A 19,966-nucleotide genomic window follows, 5' to 3' on the forward strand; every position below is an offset into this window, starting at 1 on the left:
TATACAGTTGAAGTCAGAAGTTTACATGCACTTAGGTTGGAGTCATTAAAACTCGTTTTTCAACCACTCCGCAAATTTCTTGTTAATAACAAACTATAGTTTTGGCAAGTCAGTTAGGACATCTACTTTGTGCATGACACAAGCAATTTTTCCAACAATTGTTTACAGACAGATTATTTCACTTATAATTCAATGTATCACAATTCCAGTGGGTCAGAAGTTTACATACACTAAGTTGACTGTGCCTTTAAACAGCTTGGAAAATTCCAGAAAATGATGTCATGGCTTTAGAAGCTTCTGAAAGGCTAATTGACATCATTTGAGTCAATTGGAGGTGTACCTGTGGATGTATTTCAAGGCCTACCTTCCAGCACAGTGCCTCTTTGCTTGATATCCAAATGCCTGAAGGTACCACGTTCATCTGTACAAACAATAGTACGCAAGTATAAACACCATGGGACCACGAAGCCGTCACACTGCTCAGGAAGGAGACGCGTTCTGTCTCCTAGAGATTAACGTACTTTGGTGCGAAAAGTGCAAATCAATCCCAGAACAACAGCAAAGGACCTTGAGAAGATGCTGGAGGAAACAGGTACAAAAGTATTTATATCCACAGTAAAACGAGTCCTATATCGACATAACCTGAAAGGCCACTCAGCGAGGAAGAAGCCACTGCTCCAAAACCGCCATAAAAAAGGCAGACTTTGGTTTGCAACTGCACATGGGGACAAAGATCGTACTTTTGGAGAAATGTCCTCTGGTCTGATGAAACAAAAATAGAACTGTTCTGCCATAATGACCATAGGTATGTTTGGAGGAAAGTGGGGACGCTTGCAAGCCGAAGAACACCATCCCATCCGTGAAACACGGGGGTGGCAGCATCATGTTGTGGGGGTGCTTTGCTGCAGGAGGGACTGGTGCACTTCAGAAAATAGACGGCATCATGAGGAGGAAAATTATGTGGATATATTGAAGCAACATGTCAAGGACATCAGTCAGGAAGTTAAAGCTTGGTCGCAAATGGGTCTTCCAAATGGACAATGACCCCAAGCATACTTCCAAAGTTGTGGCAAAATGGCTTAAGGACAACAAAGTCAAGGTATTGGAGTGGCCATCACAAAGCCATGACTGCAATCCTATAGAAAATTTGTGGGCAGAACTGAAAAAGCGTGTGCAAGCAAGGAGGCCTACAAACCTGACTCAGTTACACCAGCACTGTCAGGAGGAATGGGCCAAAATTCACCCAATTTATTGTGGGAATTTAAAGGCGAATTTAAAGGCAATGCTACCAAATACTAATTCAGTGTATGTAAACTTCTGACCCATTGGGAATGTGATGAAAGAAATTAAAGCTGAAATAAATAATTCTCTACTATTATTCTGACATTTTACATTCTTAAAATAACTGGTGATCCTAACTGACCTAAGATAGGGAATTGTTACGAGGATTAAATGTCAGGAATTGTGAAAAACTGAGTTTACATGTATTTGGCTAAGGTTTATGTAAACATCTGACTTCAACTGTATATTAGGTGAAATACCACAGTGTGCCATCACAGCAGCAAGATTGTGACCTGTTGCCACAAGAATAAGGCAACCAGTGAAGAACGAACACCATTGTAAATACAACCCATATTAATGTTTATCTATTTTCCCTTTTGTACTTTAACTATTTGCACATCGTTACAACACTGTACATAGCCATAAAATGATATTCTATTCCTTTGAAACTTTTTGTGAGTGTAATGTTTATTCTTCATTTCTGATTGTTTATTTCACTTTTGTTTATCATCTATTGCACTTGCTTTGGCAATGTAAAAAAAATATGAATTGAATTGAGAGAGAGAGAGAGAGAGAGTGATGGGAACTCATTGCACGCTTTCTGATTTTATGTTGACAAAATAGGACTTTGAGAAACTACAAAAATAGGACAGGAGACAGAGACAGGATCAGTTTTAGGCGTGGTGGGGAGGGGTAGAAAGCCATTCATGGAAAAACACAAAACTATAATAACCTTACTAAGCATGTACTATTGTATCTTCCCCTCTTGTACTGCACTAGGGCTACACCCTGCCCATTTTACATTTGCATTTGAGTCATTTAGCAAACACTCTTATCTAGAGTGACTGACAGTTAGTGCATTCATCTTAAGATAGCTAGGTAGGACAACTAGGGTCTCAGGCATAATAAGTACACTTTTCCTCAATAAAGTAGAGATTATTTAAGATACTCTTTGAGCGTTTCAGGTGCTTTCGGAAGATGGCAGGGACTCTGCTGTCCTAGCTTCAGGGGGAAGCTGGTTCCACCATTGGGGTGCCCAGGACAGAGAAAAGCTTGGACTGGGCTGAGCGGGAGCTGAGCTGCCCTCCCATAGGCGTGGAACGGAGTGCTCAGGTTGGGGTGTAGGGTTTGAGTATAGCCTGAAGGTAGAAAGGGACAGTTACTCTCGCTGTTCCGTAGGAAAGCACCATGGTCTTGTAGTGGATGCAAGCTTCGACTGGAAACCAGTGGAGTGTGCGGAGGAGCGGGGTGACATGGGAGAACTTGGGAAGGTTGAAAACCAGGTGGGCTGCAGCATTCTGGATAAGTTGTGCCCTCCTAGATTGCAGTAGGGCTACACTCTGGCCCTCTCCTGTCCCTCCTCAACAGCCAGTGATTCAGAAATCGCTCCTCATTATTCTACCCTTCATCCCTCCTGCCAAGGGAACACAACCCTTCAGATCAATCTCAAGGTCCCTCTTTCTTTCTCTCCCTCTCTTTCGGTCTCCCTCTCTTTGTGTCAGACAGAGGTCCCCACCTCGCCGAGGGGGGCTGGGCCCCCTTTCAACCTGCCTGCCCCTCTTATTATTTCAATCTCTTCATCGCTGGCTCATCCTTGACACACACACAGTACACACAGGCAAATCCACGCATGTGCACACACACACCCACACACGCTGTATACACATTCCTTGATAATTGGCTCTTATCTGTCCCTCCGCAGACCAGAGGGCAGGCGGATGGCACGGCTGGCGCTCTCAGGCAAGGGAGGGATGCCAGATCTGATGTGAGAGGAGAGGCACGCCACTGACGCCAGGGCAGGGTGATGGGCACGTGCTGCCAGTCTCAGGACCTAGTGCCTGTACCCTGTGTAATGAGTCCCAGTGCAGCAGCATAAATGCCTTGAGTTTCACCCATTACTAAAGCAACAAATAACCTGTAACCACAGTAGATATACTATAGCCAATGTCTGATATATTTCCCTTGAGGCAAAAAGTTATACACAAGTATGATTTGCCTTTCACCAGCAGCGGTTGTTAACCTTTCCCTCCATCACACCACAGCAGAGCACTCCCCAGCAGAGCACTCCCTGCTCTCTCCCTCTGTCATTTCAGACCTGCCCAGGTCCCCAGGGTTGCAGTCACAGGACCACATCACTACGACAGCCATGATGGCGCTAGTTAAATCAGCCTGATCTGTGCCAGTTCACCACAGGGGCTGAAACCATCAGGGTGTGATTAGTCCTGCCTGGACACGCCAAGCGAAGTTCTATCGGTAGCACTGCAGTCAGGCAAGTCTGAAACTGTGGTGTAGTAGCCACAGTAAACAGTATCTGGATGTATAGCAAATATTTATAGGTGTGTACACTACATTGTGCAAGTGACGGCAAGTTTGGATAATTGGGAACATTTCAATGCTAGTATGGGTATGTGTATCTGCTGATATTTATTATATGTATCCTGCTGCTCACTCACTTTAACCCTGATTACACAACTGCCACCAGTATCCCTCTCATTTATCACTACTGATAATGATCAGGGCCTAAAATTATATTTTTGGTGCTCCAGCCACTGTGGCAGGTAGATTTAAAAATGTACTAACCACTCAGATTTTTTACCGGCCAAAATATGTTTTCCTGTGGTAATGCGGCTCCAGTCATGTTTGTGCCTGTGAGATTGAGTCTGACTAGTAGAAGCATAGTCTTCTCTTCCCTAGCAGTTGAAACTCAAACATTGACAAACAACCTAGCTTGTGAACAAAACAATGTAACCTACCAACAATGTAACCTACTAACAATGTAAGTAAATTAAACCAACTTTTATGCCTGTGCACAGTGTTTCTAAAAATAAATATTTCACTCAGCTCTTCAGGTGCGTACAGCCCCCAACCAGGCAGTGTTGCAGCGCAAGGTGGGATAGGCTATGTAGGATTCCCTTTGACTTTGTGTGATTATTTCACCAGCTATGAAAAGAAATGACAGAAATACCTTGAAAACAGCTACTGCAGTATTTCATTTACTACACATGTGACTTGTTTCCGGAAACTAGGCGTATGTCACACGTCGCTACTTCACAGGAGAGGCATTTGAACGTAAGCATACATTTTTTGGCAGAAATGCCTTCTGGAACATGTGAAATTTAATGTGCCTTAATAACAAACTTGTATACCATTGTTAAATTACAAGCCTAGTTGGTTTATCCATGCAAAAAGACAGGAACCTTCCCGCTAGCCATGATTGGCTGAGATAATGGATGGGCAGAAATCCCGGGAGATGAGTTTGGATTGGTCTGCCATGTAGCACGCTTCTGTCTATAACATGAGCGGTTCCGTATGTGTTGACAGTCCTCATACTACAGCTATGACAATGTTTGTATTGGTAGTAGTATGAGTTGGGGTTAGGCCCCAGCTAGCACAGTGGATCTGGGCCGATTCCGGCTGAGAGTCGGGGCACTCGGCTGAGAGTCAGACTCAGCCGACGTCATGTGGCCCGAGTCTGGGCCGCCTTCGGCAGTATTACTAATGGCTAGGATGTGGGGATTGAGCTCGGGCCGATTCCGGTGATAGTTATCTGGCCCAAATATATTACTCGGGTCTCGAACCAATTGGGGCTACTCTCTGGCAGATGATTACATGGGCTGCTTTATATAATTAGCATTTCATTATTTATTTTCCCATATTTTCTCATTGTTTCTGTGAACAAAAAATACAATCAACATTTAAATGAAATTCTTTAAGTGTCCTGTGTAGTATTTTAGTATTTTGATACTTTGTGCAAGGCAATTGATAAGCATTAAAAATATTGTGGATGGAGCCTCCTGAGTGGCGCAGCGGTCTAAGACACTGCATGTTGCTGCAGATGCTGTTTCGAGACCCGTGCCAGCCGCACCCAGGAGACCCATGAGGCAACGCACATGAGTTAGGGGAGGGTTTGGCCGGTCGGGATGTACTTGTCCCATCGTGCTGTAGCGACTCCTGTGGCGGGCCAGGCGCGTGCATGCTGAAACGGTCACCAGCATGGTGTTTCTTCCGACACAAAATGTTTTTATTTTGTGGATGGGTATAATTTGTATGTTTAAAATGTATAATAGTAATATTTAAAATTACTAAATCGGGTAATTTTGTATACATTTATTTAAATTTGCATCGGGCTGCTTCTGGTATGATACCAGTCAAAATCGTCTGAATTCTGGTAGACGGGCCAATTCTGGGCCATCATTCATTTTGATTCCGGGCCGATTCAATCAGTTCTGGCCCCCTGGAAGAGGGCTGCTTCTGGGCTTATTCCTCATTTCTAGCTGGGGCCAGTTCATTGTTTAGCTAGCTAGCTTTCACCTGGATTCACCTGATCAGTCTATGTCATGTAAAGAGCAGGTGCTCATAATGTTTTGTATATTCTTGTGTATTTATTTTTTTCCGTTGTGCATTTGTTTTATATGACAATAGAACTGCATTGTTGAGGAAGAAATTGAACAGCTTGACGAGCTTGCAAGCAAGCATTTAACTGCACTGTTTACACTTGCTGTATCCTGTGCACGTGACAAATTAACTCTGATTTTATTTGTGAAGGTGAAAGAGTGTGTGTGTGCCAGTGATTGTGTAGTTGAGCATGTGCAAGTGTAATTTTGATTGCATTCATGCACATATTGTAGTCTACGTAAGGATCTGATCTGTTACATCTGGAGTATTTCTCTTGTCTTATCCGGTGTCCTGTGTGAATTTAAATATGCTCTCTCTAATTCTCTCTTTCTGTCTTTCTCTCGGAGGACCTGAGCCCTAGGACCATGCCTCAGGACTACCTGGTATGATGACTCCTTGCTGTCCCCAGTCCACCTGGCCGTGCTGCTGCTCCAGTTTCAACTGTTCTGCCTGCGGCTATGGAACCCTGACCTGTTCACCGGACGTGCTTGTTGCACCCTCGACAACTACTATGATTATTATTATTTGACCATGCTGGTCATTTATGAACATTTTAACATCTTGACCATGTTCTGTTATAATATCCACCCTGCACAGCCAGAAGAGGACTGGCCACCCCTCATAGCCTGGTTCCTCTCTAGGTTTCTTCCTAGGTTTTTGGCCTTTCTAGGGAGTTTTTCCTAGGGAGTTTTTCCTAGCCACCGTGCTTCTTTCACATGCATTGCTTGCTGTTTGGGGTTTTAGGCTGGGTTTCTGTACAGCACTTTGAGATATCAGCTGATGTACGAAGGGCTATATAAATAAATTTGATTTGATTTTGATTTGATCTCATATACCCAGTCTATACCTATTATCAAATCCAATCACGAATGGTCCAACAAACTAACCCAGTCATGGTTAGTGATGGTTAACTAAAATCTAGATCCAATATGATTACATAAACTGCATTTAGACAGGCAGTGCAATTCTGATCTTTTTTTCACTAATTGGTCTTTTGACCAATCAGATCAGCTCTGAAAAAGATCTGATGTGAAAAGATCTGATGTGATTGGTCAAAAGACCAATTAGTGGAAAAAAGGTATATTAGTCTGTATGCAAACTTGTATCTACAGTAGAATGTGGCAACTGAGTATTCTTTCTCCCTCTTCTTCTCGTCTCACCTCTCTCATCTCCTGGGTGATGGAGGCCAGGCGTTCGTTCTCTGACTGGGTGTTGGTGAGGACATTACGGGCTTGGCGGAGCTCCGTCTGCAGCTCCAGGACCCGCTGCTCGTAATAGGCCTCCTTACACACCGCCTCCTGGATCAGAGACTCCTCCCTGCTTTCCCCGTCTGCAGCCACCTTCTTATGGTTGGAGTAGACTTGCCCAAACGCCTGGAGAGAGAGAGGTTAGGGTTTGGTGAATTAGCTATTTTTCCCATTTGGAATTTCTGCCATTTCAAAATGAGCCTACTTTTACAGCTGAGGTTCAGCTGGGGACAGAACAGAGGAGAGAGAAGTGTTGCACCAATAACCCTACCTCCTAAAATAGTCTACCCTGGAGAGAGAACCACTCAGTCATAGCAGTTTACATCTGGATGCCGTCATCCCCCTGTCCCACCTCTATCCCTCCATCATTCTCCTCTCCTGCCCCTACCGACCTCACTGCTCTCCCTACACCCTTCCTCCCCGCTGCACATGCTCATTAGAGACTTAGAAGAAGGCAGTTCTAATAAAACAGATTTAGGCTGTAGGAAACCTGGACAAATATCATCATCCCTCTCTGATTCTAGAATTTAGTCTAATGCTCTTAAGGTCATTTAGGAGTACAGGCAGATCAAATGAGGAAATCATCCAAATTCACCAGATTGAAAGTAGCAGATGGAGTTTAGAAAGGGAAGCTGACTACTACCTCAGGGACACAAGGCTGGAGTGTTAGCAGGTTGGCAATTATTGAGATGACTCATGTACTGGAGGTAGCTCTTCAGGGTAGTTACTAGCTGGCATAGCCACAAAGTCAGAAAATCTGATTTTAAACCTAAAACTAACCTTAACCACACTGCTAACCTTAAAAAAAAATTACGATATATAATTTGGACTTTGTATATGGGCCATCTAGTGGAACTCCTTCAGCTCTGCCTCCAGGACAAGATTAATCCCAATAAACGTCAACCTGCGGAGTGTAGAGTGTGACGGCTTGTATTCACTAGTCTGTTTTTGTTTCACTGATTCTATTGGCTTGGGGTGGGTGACGGTCTCCCCCCCTCCCCCCCTCTCCCCCCCCATGTCTGGATTCACCTGAGGCAATCAGACATTTGACTCTACAGTACACACACACTCTACACATTCACTCAACAGTACACACACTCTACAGTACACATACACACTCTACACATTCACTCTACAGTACACACACTCTACAGTACACACACTCTACAGTACACACACGCACGTGACTGTGGATGGATTTTCTAGTTTTACTGCGTTCTGTAATAATCCCAGTAATTCCTTCCTATAGAGAAAAAATGAAATCTGCACTTTAAAATTACAATTATGAAAATGACCTAGTTACAGACGAAAAAACCCTGTGTAGAACTAGTTCAGCGGTTACAGCCAGACATTACAATGACATCATGTCTAGTGCATGATGAACATCTCACGTGTTGACATTTCTGTGGTTGGGAGCGATAGGAAAGGAAAGTAGGAAAGTAGATGGCATCGTTGATCAGATAAACATTTTGGTTGAGAACAACGGTATGCTTTCAGTGGAAGCCTGGAATGGCTCTAGAATGGTGGACTGGTTCTGGCTGTAGCATGGAACAAGAAGTGAAGGACCTCAGGCCACCTACACCTTAGCTAGCACACATACCCACAGGCCTGGAGAGGCTTATGGTTTAGAACAATGTAAACACAGGACTCATGGAACTGGAGGTCTCTTATGAACATGTCCCTACATGTCCCTCTGAAGGCCAGCACTGCGTTAGGTGTCCACACAGACTCAACACTGAGCTCATAGACCTTGGGCTACCATAATAGATGATAAATGACCACACTTATAGTCCGTCTACATACTGTATCCACACGCTATGAGTTCTACCATACAGTGTGCCCCAAATCTAGCCCCCCTCTCCACCCAAACCTCATCCACCCTCTTTGATTAGATTGTCATTAAAAGTAGGGATTAACCAAATCAGAAAGTATGGGAATCCTATCACTATAATCTAGGTGTTTGTGGTGGGGATTGGGGGGGGACACTGAACGGGGGGGCAGGCAGGCAGGCTTCAAACGGGGGGCACCCAGCCAAATTCTGCTGACCCAAGCCCCTTAATCTCAACCCCTACGCGTTTGGTTACTTTTATGGGGGGGTGGGGAGGTAGGTGCGCACGCAATCCCAAATCTTAATGCGGCATCCCAGACACCCAGCCTAAAAATGCATCAGTACAGCGCCATATGTTTTAGTTAACTGTGAGAGGATGTGAGTGGGAATTAGCATATTGTGATATGGCCAATAAAATGGGCATACATGATAACACACAAAGATCTGTATGGTAGGTGACAACTGACACTTAAGAGAAAGAATCAGTCAGATTCTGCAGAGGGAGCTTTGGCCCTCTGCAGTGTACATGGTCTGATTCCACATTAACATATATTATGGGATGGATCTAACCAGACTTCCTGCTGGGTTCTGATCCCTATAGGGCCCCAGGCAGTCCGCAAGGCACATCATCACAGTTAGCTTCATCATCATGTGATGTTCTGAGGAAGCAGATGATGTGGTGTCATCTCTAACCTTCCTCTCCATCTGTCTGCTTCTCTTTCTCACCATCTCTTGTTCTCTCTTTCGTTCCATCCCTTTCTATAACAGACAGAATCACAGGGGATATGATTACTAGTCATATGAGAGAGAAACTTGTGACCAATCTTCAAAGGGTAGGAGATTCGTACGGCTAATGATCTCTGTTTGGACTCTCGTGAGTAAGATTTCTAATTAATGAATCACACAAACTTGAAACTCTAGTTACTGGAAATAAAGATCTGGTGCAGACTGTGTTTGGTATCAACTAGCAGGTTCCTAAAAATGTGGACTGAGTATGACAACCAGGAAATTGGAGAATATGATTGGCCAACAGATCAGCAAACAAATCCTCCATTGTTCAATAGTTAGGACAGACTATTTTGTTAGTCAGATCATTTATGATCCTAGACACAGTTCCTGGTCAGGATGACTGACTACTAACTATTTAAGCCCAAAGACCACCTGATTTAAAGCTATACATCAGCTCAGAGAGAAGGTTAGAGCAGGGTACTAGGGAGGGCAGGTTAGAGCAGGGTACTAGGGAGGGCAGGTTAGAGCAGGGTACTAGGGAGGGCAGGTTAGAGCAGGGTACTAGGGAGGGCAGGTTAGAGCAGGGTACTAGGGAGGGCAGGTTAGAGCAGGTTAGAGCAGGGTACTAGGGAGGGCAGGTTAGAGTAGGGTACTAGGGAGGGCAGGTTAGAGCAGGGTACTAGGGAGGGCAGGTTAGAGCAGGGTACTAGGGAGGGCAGGTTAGAGCAGGGTACTAGGGAGGGCAGGTTAGAGCAGGGTACTAGGGAGGGCAGGTTAGAGCAGGGTACTAGGGAGGGCAGGTTAGAGCAGGGTACTAGGGAGGGCAGGTTAGAGCAGGGTACTAGGGAGGGCAGGTTAGAGCAGGGTACTAGGGAGGGCAGGTTAGAGCAGGGTACTAGGGAGGGCAGGTTAGAGCAGGGTACTAGGGAGGGCAGGTTAGAGCGGGGTACTAGGGAGGGCAGGTTAGAGCGGGGTACTAGGGAGGGCAGGTTAGAGCGGGGTACTAGGGAGGGCAGGTTAGAGCAGGTTAGAGTAGGGTACTAGGGAGGGCAGGTTAGAGTAGGGTACTAGGGAGGGCAGGTTAGAGTAGGGTACTAGGGAGGGCAGGTTAGAGTAGGGTACTAGGGAGGGCAGGTTAGAGCAGGGTACTAGGGAGGGCAGGTTAGAGCAGGGTACTAGGGAGGGCAGGTTAGAGCAGGTTACTAGGGAGGGCAGGTTAGAGCAGGGTACTAGGGAGGGCAGGTTAGAGCGGGGTACTAGGGAGGGCAGGTTAGAGCGGGGTACTAGGGAGGGCAGGTTAGAGCGGGGTACTAGGGAGGGCAGGTTAGAGCGGGGTACTAGGGAGGGCAGGTTAGAGCGGGGTACTAGGGAGGGCAGGTTAGAGCGGGGGTACTAGGGAGGGCAGGTTAGAGCGGGGTACTAGGGAGGGCAGGTTAGAGCGGGGTACTAGGGAGGGCAGGTTAGAGCGGGGTACTAGGGAGGGCAGGTTAGAGCAGTGTACTAGGGAGGGCAGGTTAGAGCAGGGTACTAGGGAGGGCAGGTTAGAGCAGGGTACTAAGGAGGGCAGGTTAGAGCAGGGTACTAGGGAGGGCAGGTTAGAGCAGGGTACTAGGGAGGGCAGGTTAGAGCAGGGTACTAGAGAGGGCAGGTTAGAGCAGGGTACTAGGGAGGGCAGGTTAGAGCAGGGTACTAGGGAGGGCAGGTTAGAGCAGGATTGAGCAGGGTACTAGGGAGGGCAGGTTAGAGCAGGTTAGAGTAGGGTACTAGGGAGGGCAGGTTAGAGTAGGGTACTAGGGAGGGCAGGTTAGAGCAGGGTACTAGGGAGGGCAGGTTAGAGCAGGATTGAGCAGGGTACTAGGGAGGGCAGGTTAGAGCAGGGTACTAGGGAGGGCAGGTTAGAGCAGGGTACTAGGGAGGGCAGGTTAGAGCAGGGTACTAGGGAGGGCAGGTTAGAGCTGGGTACTAGGGAGGGCAGGTTAGAGCAGGTTAGAGTAGGGTACTAGGGAGGGCAGGTTAGAGCAGGGTACTAGGGAGGGCAGGTTAGAGCAGGGTACTAGGGAGGGCAGGTTAGAGCAGGGTACTAGGGAGGGCAGGTTAGAGCAGGTTAGAGTAGGGTACTAGGGAGGGCAGGTTAGAGCAGGGTACTAGGGAGGGCAGGTTAGAGCAGGGTACTAGGGAGGGCAGGTTAGAGCAGGGTACTAGGGAGGGCAGGTTAGAGCAGGGTACTAGGGAGGGCAGGTTAGAGCAGGGTACTAGGGAGGGCAGGTTAGAGCTGGGTACTAGGGAGGGCAGGTTAGAGCAGGGTACTAGGGAGGGCAGGTTAGAGCAGGGTACTAGGGAGGGCAGGTTAGAGCAGGTTAGAGTAGGGTACTAGGGAGGGCAGGTTAGAGTAGGGTACTAGGGAGGGCAGGTTAGAGCAGGGTACTAGGGAGGGCAGGTTAGAGCAGGGTACTAGGGAGGGCAGGTTAGAGTAGGGTACTAGGGAGGGAAGGTTAGAGTAGGGTACTAGGGAGGGTAGGTTAGAGCAGGGTACTAGGGAGGGCAGGTTAGAGCAGGGTACTATGGAGGGCAGGTTAGAGCAGGTTAGAGTAGGGTACTAGGGAGGGCAGGTTAGAGCAGGTTAGAGTAGGGTACTAGGGAGGGCAGGTTAGAGTAGGGTACTAGGGAGGGCAGGTTAGAGCAGGTTAGAGTAGGGTACTAGGGAGGGCAGGTTAGAGTAGGGTACTAGGGAGGGCAGGTTAGAGCAGGGTACTAGGGAGGGCAGGTTAGAGCAGGGTACTAGGGGAGGGCAGGTTAGAGCAGGGTACTATGGAGGGCAGGTTAGAGCAGGGTACTAGGGAGGGCAGGTTAGAGCAGGTTAGAGTAGGGTACTAGGGAGGGCAGGTTAGAGCAGGGTACTAGGGAGGGCAGGTTAGAGCAGGGTACTAGGGAGGGCAGGTTAGAGCAGGTTAGAGCAGGGTACTAGGGAGGGCAGGTTAGAGTAGGGTACTAGGGAGGGCAGGTTAGAGCAGGGTACTAGGGAGGGCAGGTTAGAGCAGGGTACTAGGGAGGGCAGGTTAGAGCAGGGTACTAGGGAGGGCAGGTTAGAGCAGGGTACTAGGGAGGGCAGGTTAGAGCAGGGTACTAGGGAGGGCAGGTTAGAGTAGGGTACTAGGGAGAGCAGGTTAGAGTAGGGTACTAGGGAGGGCAGGTTAGAGCAGGGTACTAGGGAGGGCAGGTTAGAGCAGGGTACTATGGAGGGCAGGTTAGAGCAGGTTAGAGTAGGGTACTAGGGAGGGCAGGTTAGAGCAGGTTAGAGTAGGGTACTAGGGAGGGCAGGTTAGAGTAGGGTACTAGGGAGGGCAGGTTAGAGCAGGTTAGAGTAGGGTACTAGGGAGGGCAGGTTAGAGTAGGGTACTAGGGAGGGCAGGTTAGAGCAGGGTACTAGGGAGGGCAGGTTAGAGCAGGGTACTAGGGAGGGCAGGTTAGAGCAGGGTACTATGGAGGGCAGGTTAGAGCAGGGTACTAGGGAGGGCAGGTTAGAGTAGGGTACTAGGGAGGGCAGGTTAGAGTAGGGTACTAGGGAGGGCAGGTTAGAGCAGGGTACTATGGAGGGCAGGTTAGAGCAGGGTACTATGGAGGGCAGGTTAGAGCAGGGTACTAGGGAGGGCAGGTTAGAGCGGGGTACTAGGGAGGGCAGGTTAGAGCGGGGTACTAGGGAGGGCAGGTTAGAGCGGGGTACTAGGGAGGGCAGGTTAGAGCGGGGTACTAGGGAGGGCAGGTTAGAGCGGGGTACTAGGGAGGGCAGGTTAGAGCGGGGTACTAGGGAGGGCAGGTTAGAGCAGGGTACTAGGGAGGGCAGGTTAGAGCAGGGTACTAGGGAGGGCAGGTTAGAGCAGGTTAGAGCAGGGTACTAGGGAGGGCAGGTTAGAGTAGGGTACTAGGGAGGGCAGGTTAGAGCAGGGTACTAGGGAGGGCAGGTTAGAGCAGGGTACTAGGGAGGGCAGGTTAGAGCAGGGTACTAGGGAGGGCAGGTTAGAGCAGGTTAGAGCAGGGTACTAGGGAGGGCAGGTTAGAGCAGGGTACTAGGGAGGGCAGGTTAGAGCAGGGTACTAGGGAGGGCAGGTTAGAGCAGGGTACTAGGGAGGGCAGGTTAGAGCAGGGTACTAGGGAGGGCAGGTTAGAGCAGGTTAGAGTAGGGTACTAGGGAGGGCAGGTTAGAGTAGGGTACTAGGGAGGGCAGGTTAGAGCAGGGTACTAGGGAGGGCAGGTTAGAGCAGGGTACTAGGGAGGGCAGGTTAGAGTAGGGTACTAGGGAGGGCAGGTTAGAGTAGGGTACTAGGGAGGGCAGGTTAGAGCAGGGTACTAGGGAGGGCAGGTTAGAGCAGGTTAGAGTAGGGTACTAGGGAGGGCAGGTTAGAGTAGGGTACTAGGGAGGGCAGGTTAGAGCAGGGTACTAGGGAGGGCAGGTTAGAGCAGGGTACTATGGAGGGCAGGTTAGAGCAGGGTACTATGGAGGGCAGGTTAGAGCAGGGTACTAGGGAGGGCAGGTTAGAGCAGGTTAGAGTAGGGTACTAGGGAGGGCAGGTTAGAGCAGGGTACTAGGGAGGGCAGGTTAGAGCAGGGTACTAGGGAGGGCAGGTTAGAGCAGGTTAGAGTAGGGTACTAGGGAGGGCAGGTTAGAGCAGGGTACTAGGGAGGGCAGGTTAGAGCAGGGTACTAGGGAGGGCAGGTTAGAGCAGGGTACTAGGGAGGGCAGGTTAGAGCAGGGTACTAGGGAGGGCAGGTTAGAGCAGGGTACTAGGGAGGGCAGGTTAGAGCAGGTTAGAGTAGGGTACTAGGGAGGGCAGGGTCAAATAGTTCAACCTTGTTCTTCTACTCCAACAACCATCATCCACTCATCCCTCCCACTCACAAACACACCACCACTTCCTCTAAACCTGTAACTTTAGAGCAGAGTAGAAAGGGAACGCGTTGCTCTTCATGCTCTCTAACAGGTTTAAACAAATCAATATTTTAAACCTTTAAGAAGCAGAGCCTGGAGTGTCAAACTAAACTCCAGCTGTCTGAGATATTCTATTTTTTCCCTCATGTTCCAATGGGAGAGAAGCAGGCTTCTTGTTAGAGGGGGTTGATCAGGGCCAACACTGCGGGTGGAAGAAGGGAGAGATCCTCCAGAGATACAGCAAGACCTTCAGAAGCAGAAGATCAAACTAGCAGAAGACTAAGTTAAGCCTCTTATCTGTTCTCTCTCTACATGTGTATGCACTGCTGCAGTCCACTGAGAAAGGCCTGTGGTGAACTAATCGATGCCAGTTTTTTTAACAAACATTGCCTCAGGGCCAAACCCTGTTGGAGCCCACACTATCCGGATCAATGCTATTCAGGTGTGGATCAGCTTCTCCAATCTCTGACCTTGTGATGATCCTTAAACTCCTGTTTAACCCCACACTGCTATCCCCTCCATCTTCCATCACAAACAAACATACAACAACAAAATGGCCCTGAATGACAACCCCTGTCGTTCTCTGCAAACATCAAAGCAGTGAGTTGCTCCTGCAGGTTCACGCTCTAAAACAGTGTTTCTCAAACTCAGTCCTCTGGATCCCAAGGGGTGCACATTTAGTTTTTTGCCCTAGCACTAAACAGCTGATTTAATTATTTGAATCAGCTGTTTAGTGCTAGGGTAAAAAACTAAATGTGCACCCCTTGGGGTCCCGAGGACCAAGTTTGAGAAACACTGCTCTACAACGTCTGTGGAGTACGACCTTTCCTCACACAGGAAGCAGTGCAGACTCCTGCCCTCCCTAGTACCCTACTCTTCATTCGACTCTATGTAAACTGGAAACCACATATCCTGAGGCTGCATTTATTGTAGCCGGGGATTTTAACAAGGCTAATCTGAAAACAAGGCTGCCTAAATTCTATCAGCATATCGTTTGCACAACCCGGGCTGGCAAAACCCTGGATCATTGTTATTCTAACTTCCGCAATGCATATAAGGCCCTCCCCCACCCTCCTTTCAGAAAAGCTGACCACGACTCCATTTTGTTGCTCCCTGCCTCTAGACAGAGACTAAAACAGGATGCACCCGCGCTCAGGTCTGTTCAACGCTGGTCCGACCAATCGGATTCCACGCTTCAAGATTACTTCGATCACGTGGACTGGGATATGTTCCACATAACGTCGAACAACAACACTGATGAATACGCTGATTCGGTGAGCGAGTTTATTAGCAAGTGCATCGGTGATGTTGTACCCACAGCGTCTATTAAAACATTCCCCAACCAGAAACCGTGGATTGATGGCAACATTCACGCAAAACTGAAAGCGCAAACCACTGCTTTTAATCAGGGCAAGGTGACCGGAAACATGACCAAATACAAACAATGGAGCTATTCCCTCCGCAAGGCAATCAAACAAGCTAAGCTTCAGTATAGAGACAAAGTGGAGTCGCAATTTAATGGCTCAGACACGAGAGGTATGTGGCAGGGTCTACAGTCAATCACGGACTACAAAAGAAAAACCAGCCCCGTCGCGGACCACGATGTCTAGCTCCCAGACAGACTAAACAACTTCTTTGCTCGCTTTGAGGACAATACAGTGCCACTGACACGGCCCGCAACCAAAACATGCGGGCTCTCCTCCACTGCAGCCAACGTGAGTATAACATTTAAACATGTTAAACCTCGCAAGGCTGCAGGCCCAGACGGCATCCCCGGCCGCGTCCTCAGAGCATGCGCAGACCAGCTGGCTGGTGTGTTTACGGACATATTCAATCAATATTTATCCCAGTCTGCTGTCCCCACATGCTTCAAGAGGGCCACCATTGTTCCTGTTCCCAAGAAAGCTAAGGTAACTGAGCTAAATGACTACCGCCCTGTAGCACTCACTTCCGTCATCATGAAGTGCTTTGAGAGGCTAGTCAAGGACCATATCACCTCCACCCTACCTGACACCCTAGACCCACTCCAATTTGCTTACCGCCCCAATAGGTCCACTGACGACGCAATTGCCATCACACTGCACACAGCCCTAACCCATCTGGACAAGAGGAATACCTATGTAAGAATGCTGTTCATCGATTACAGCTCAGCATTTAACACCATAGTACCTTCCAAACTCGTCATTAAGCTCGAGACCCTGGGTCTCGACCCCGCCCTGTGCAACTGGGTCCTGGACTTCCTGACGGGCCGCCCCCAGGTGGTGAGGGTAGGTAACAACATCTCCACCTCGTTGATCCTCAACACTGGGTCCCCACAAGGGTGCGTTCTCAGCCCTCTCCTGTACTCCCTGTTCACCCACGACTGCGTAGCCATGCACGACTCCAACTCAATCATCAAGTTTGCAGACGACACTACAGTGGTAGGCTTGATTACAAACAACGACGAGACAGCCTACAGGGAGGAGGTGAGGGCCCTCGGAGTGTGGTGTCAGGAAAATAACCTCACACTCAATGTCAACAAAACAAAGGAGATGATCATGGACTTCAGGAAACAGCAGAGGGAGCAGCCCCCTATCCACATCGACGGGACAGTAGTGGAGAGGGTGGAAAGTTTCAAGTTCCTCGGCGTACACATCACAGACAAACTGAAATGGTCCACCCACACAAACAGCATGGTGAAGAAGGCGCAGCAGCGCCTCTTCAACCTCAGGAGGCTGAAGAAATGTGGCTTGTCACCAAAAACACAAACTTTTACAGATGCACAATCGAGAGCATCCTGTCGGGCTGTATCACCGCCTGGTACGGCAGCTGCTCCGCCCATAACCGTAAGGCTCTCCAGAGGGTAGTGTTGTCTGCACAACGCATCACCGGGTGCAAACTACCTGCCCTCCAGGACACCTACAACACCCGATGTCACAGGAAGGCCAAAAAGATCATCAAGGACAACAACCACCCGAACCACTGCCTGTTCACCCCGCTATCATCCAGAAGGTGAAGTCAGTACAGGTGCATCAAAGCTGGGACCGAGAGACTGAAAAACAGCTTCAATCTCAAGGCCATCAGACTGTTAAACAGCCATCACTAACATTGAGTGGCTGCTCTCAACATACTGACTCAACTCTAGCCACTTTAAACAATGCCACTTTATATAATGTTTACATAGCCTACATTACTCATCTCATATGTATATACAGTACGCTATACCATCTACTGCATCTTGCTTATGCCGTTCGGCCATCACTCATTCATATATTTTTATGTACATATTCGTATTCATTCCTTTACACTTGTGTGTATAAGGTAGTTGTTGTGAAATTGTTAGATTACTTGTTAGATATTACTGCACGGTCGGAACTAGAAGCACAAGCATTTCGCTACACTCGCATTAACATCTGCTAACCATGTGTAAGTGACAAATAAAATTTGATTTGATCCTGATCCAGGCACTTGTCATCTCCCGTCTAGACTACCGCAACTCTCTGTTGGCTGGGCTCCCCGCTTGTGCCATCAAACCCCTGCACCTTATCCAGAATACCGCAGCCCACCGGATGTTCAACCTTCCTAAATTCTCCCATGTCACCCTGCTCCTCCGCACTCTCCACTGTCTTCCAGTCGAAGCTCGCATCATCTTCCAGACCATGGTGCTTACCTACAGAGCAGCAAGAGGAACTGCACCTCCTTACCTTCAGGCTATACTCAAACCCTACATCCCAACCTGAGCACTCCGTTCCACCACCTCTGGTCTCTTGGCCCTTCCACCCCTCCCTACCAGCTCGCACTCAGCTAAGTCAATGCTCTTCTCTGTGCTGGCACCCAATGATGGAACCATCTTCCCCCTAAAGTCAGGACAGTAGATACCCTGCCTATTTGAGGAGTATCTTAAATAACTCTCATGGTGCCCCAGAGGTCAGACGGCTAACCTTGGCTATGCTGTAAGCCTTTGGAACTCACTGACCCATGGTGATTGTACTGACCATGTACTGTCCCTGAACAATACTGGTGAAGAGACAGACAGACAGATAAACAACAAGGGGAAATAGAACAAGAGAGAAAGAGTACAAAAAGCAAGAAAGAGAACACAGATCTGGAAAAAGTGAATTAATCAAATAAAATATTGACATCAAAGGAAGCTAGCAAGGGGAAAGAGATTAAAATGTTATAGATAGATAGAGAGATATAGAGAGACGGAAGGAAGATCTAAGTGTTTTCTGGCACCTACATTGCAGTCTCCACAGGGACTGGATGGATGTGAGTAGCATATTGACCTAGAGACTGGTCAGACAGCACACACAACACAAACACATTGCTGTACTGCAGAAAAATAACACAGAAATTGCGAAATGCGCTTAACAACAAACCCAGGACTGTTCACTATGACAGTATCTCTATGCCAGATTCTGATAGCTAAACGTAAGGTACACACCCTGGCTGTATCCGATAAGACACCTTTGGGTACGCTCACAGGGAAATACCACGCTGGCAGGGCCCAACACACCCATCAGGCCACCACCGCCACCCGCAGTACAGCGCAGAAACGTGAGAGAGAAGGTACAATAGGCACCAAGACCTTTGGACCAGCAACAGCGTGAGAGAGAGATTTGAAGATAAACATTGCTTCAACTAGGTCTAGATTGATTATGGAAACAAAAATACTGACAACCAGGTTTAAACTAGTTAAATACTGTATTTAACACACACACACACACACACACAGAGAGAGGTAGTAGTGTTATATAATGAGACAGAGAGGGCCTGTACTGGTTACTCAGACAGGCAGTCAGTCACACAGCAGTTGATAATAAGCAGTGACTTGAACCTGCATGCCTCTGCAGGGCCTCCGCTCCCTGAAGACTGCTCAGTGTTTCAGTGCACCTATACGCAGACTATGCGTTGTGCGTAGGGCCCCACAGCCACTAGGGCCCTCAGAATTTGGTAGTGCATCAGCAGCTTTCCACTTGTTATGTCAGTCACTGACAGTCACTCAATTAGCGCATGTTAGCAGTAATCTGCTTATTTGCAGAGGGGGCCCCTGATACGCATGCGTGGCCAATACATAGAGTGGGCCCTCTAATACACAAAACCAAATCACACATTGGCTAAAGGCGACATTTTTTCAGGGTTATGAGTGTCTTCAGAGCAGTGGAGAGGTTATAGCTAGCCTCGTACAAACCATCCTGATCTCGCAAGCTTACATTCTGTTTCACTAGCGGATGGTTCAGGATAATTCATACGAGGCTAGGCTAAAGCCAGTTAGAGAGAAAAACAGTCCAACTCAAGTGGTTCTTCCTGCTTCGTGAATCATACCTCACAAACAGAAACATCCTCCCTCTTTCTCTCTCTCTCTTCCGCTGTCTCTCTCTGTCGTTCCCAGAGCACTGCACAGTTTTTTCTCCACCTCTCACAGCTTCAAGGTGTGTCTGCAGTTTCTATGTTTAGTGCCCATTGCCAAATGCTTACAATTATGGATTTCTACAAGTGTGATCTTCATGATGGACATACACACACTGACCCTGGCACTTGAGGTTCTCTCACATCCCCTCACTCTCTCTGACAGCATCTGAG

At 48.1% G+C, this 19,966-nt stretch overlaps 1 protein-coding gene across 1 annotated transcript in view; it reads right to left on the reverse strand.

Annotated features, from left to right (window-relative positions):
• Positions 1–19,966, reverse strand: part of LOC106566609 (protein bicaudal D homolog 2) — an 84,346-nt gene that overhangs the window by 41,864 nt on the left and 22,516 nt on the right. Inside the window, exon 2 of the mRNA XM_014134787.2 lies at positions 6,837–7,049. Coding sequence (XP_013990262.1) covers positions 6,837–7,049 — 213 coding nt within the window. The remainder of the gene's footprint in view (positions 1–6,836; positions 7,050–19,966) is intronic.

The sequence above is a fragment of the Salmo salar genome, chromosome ssa13 (genome assembly GCF_905237065.1).
Source record: "Salmo salar chromosome ssa13, Ssal_v3.1, whole genome shotgun sequence".
NCBI lineage: Eukaryota > Metazoa > Chordata > Actinopteri > Salmoniformes > Salmonidae > Salmo > Salmo salar.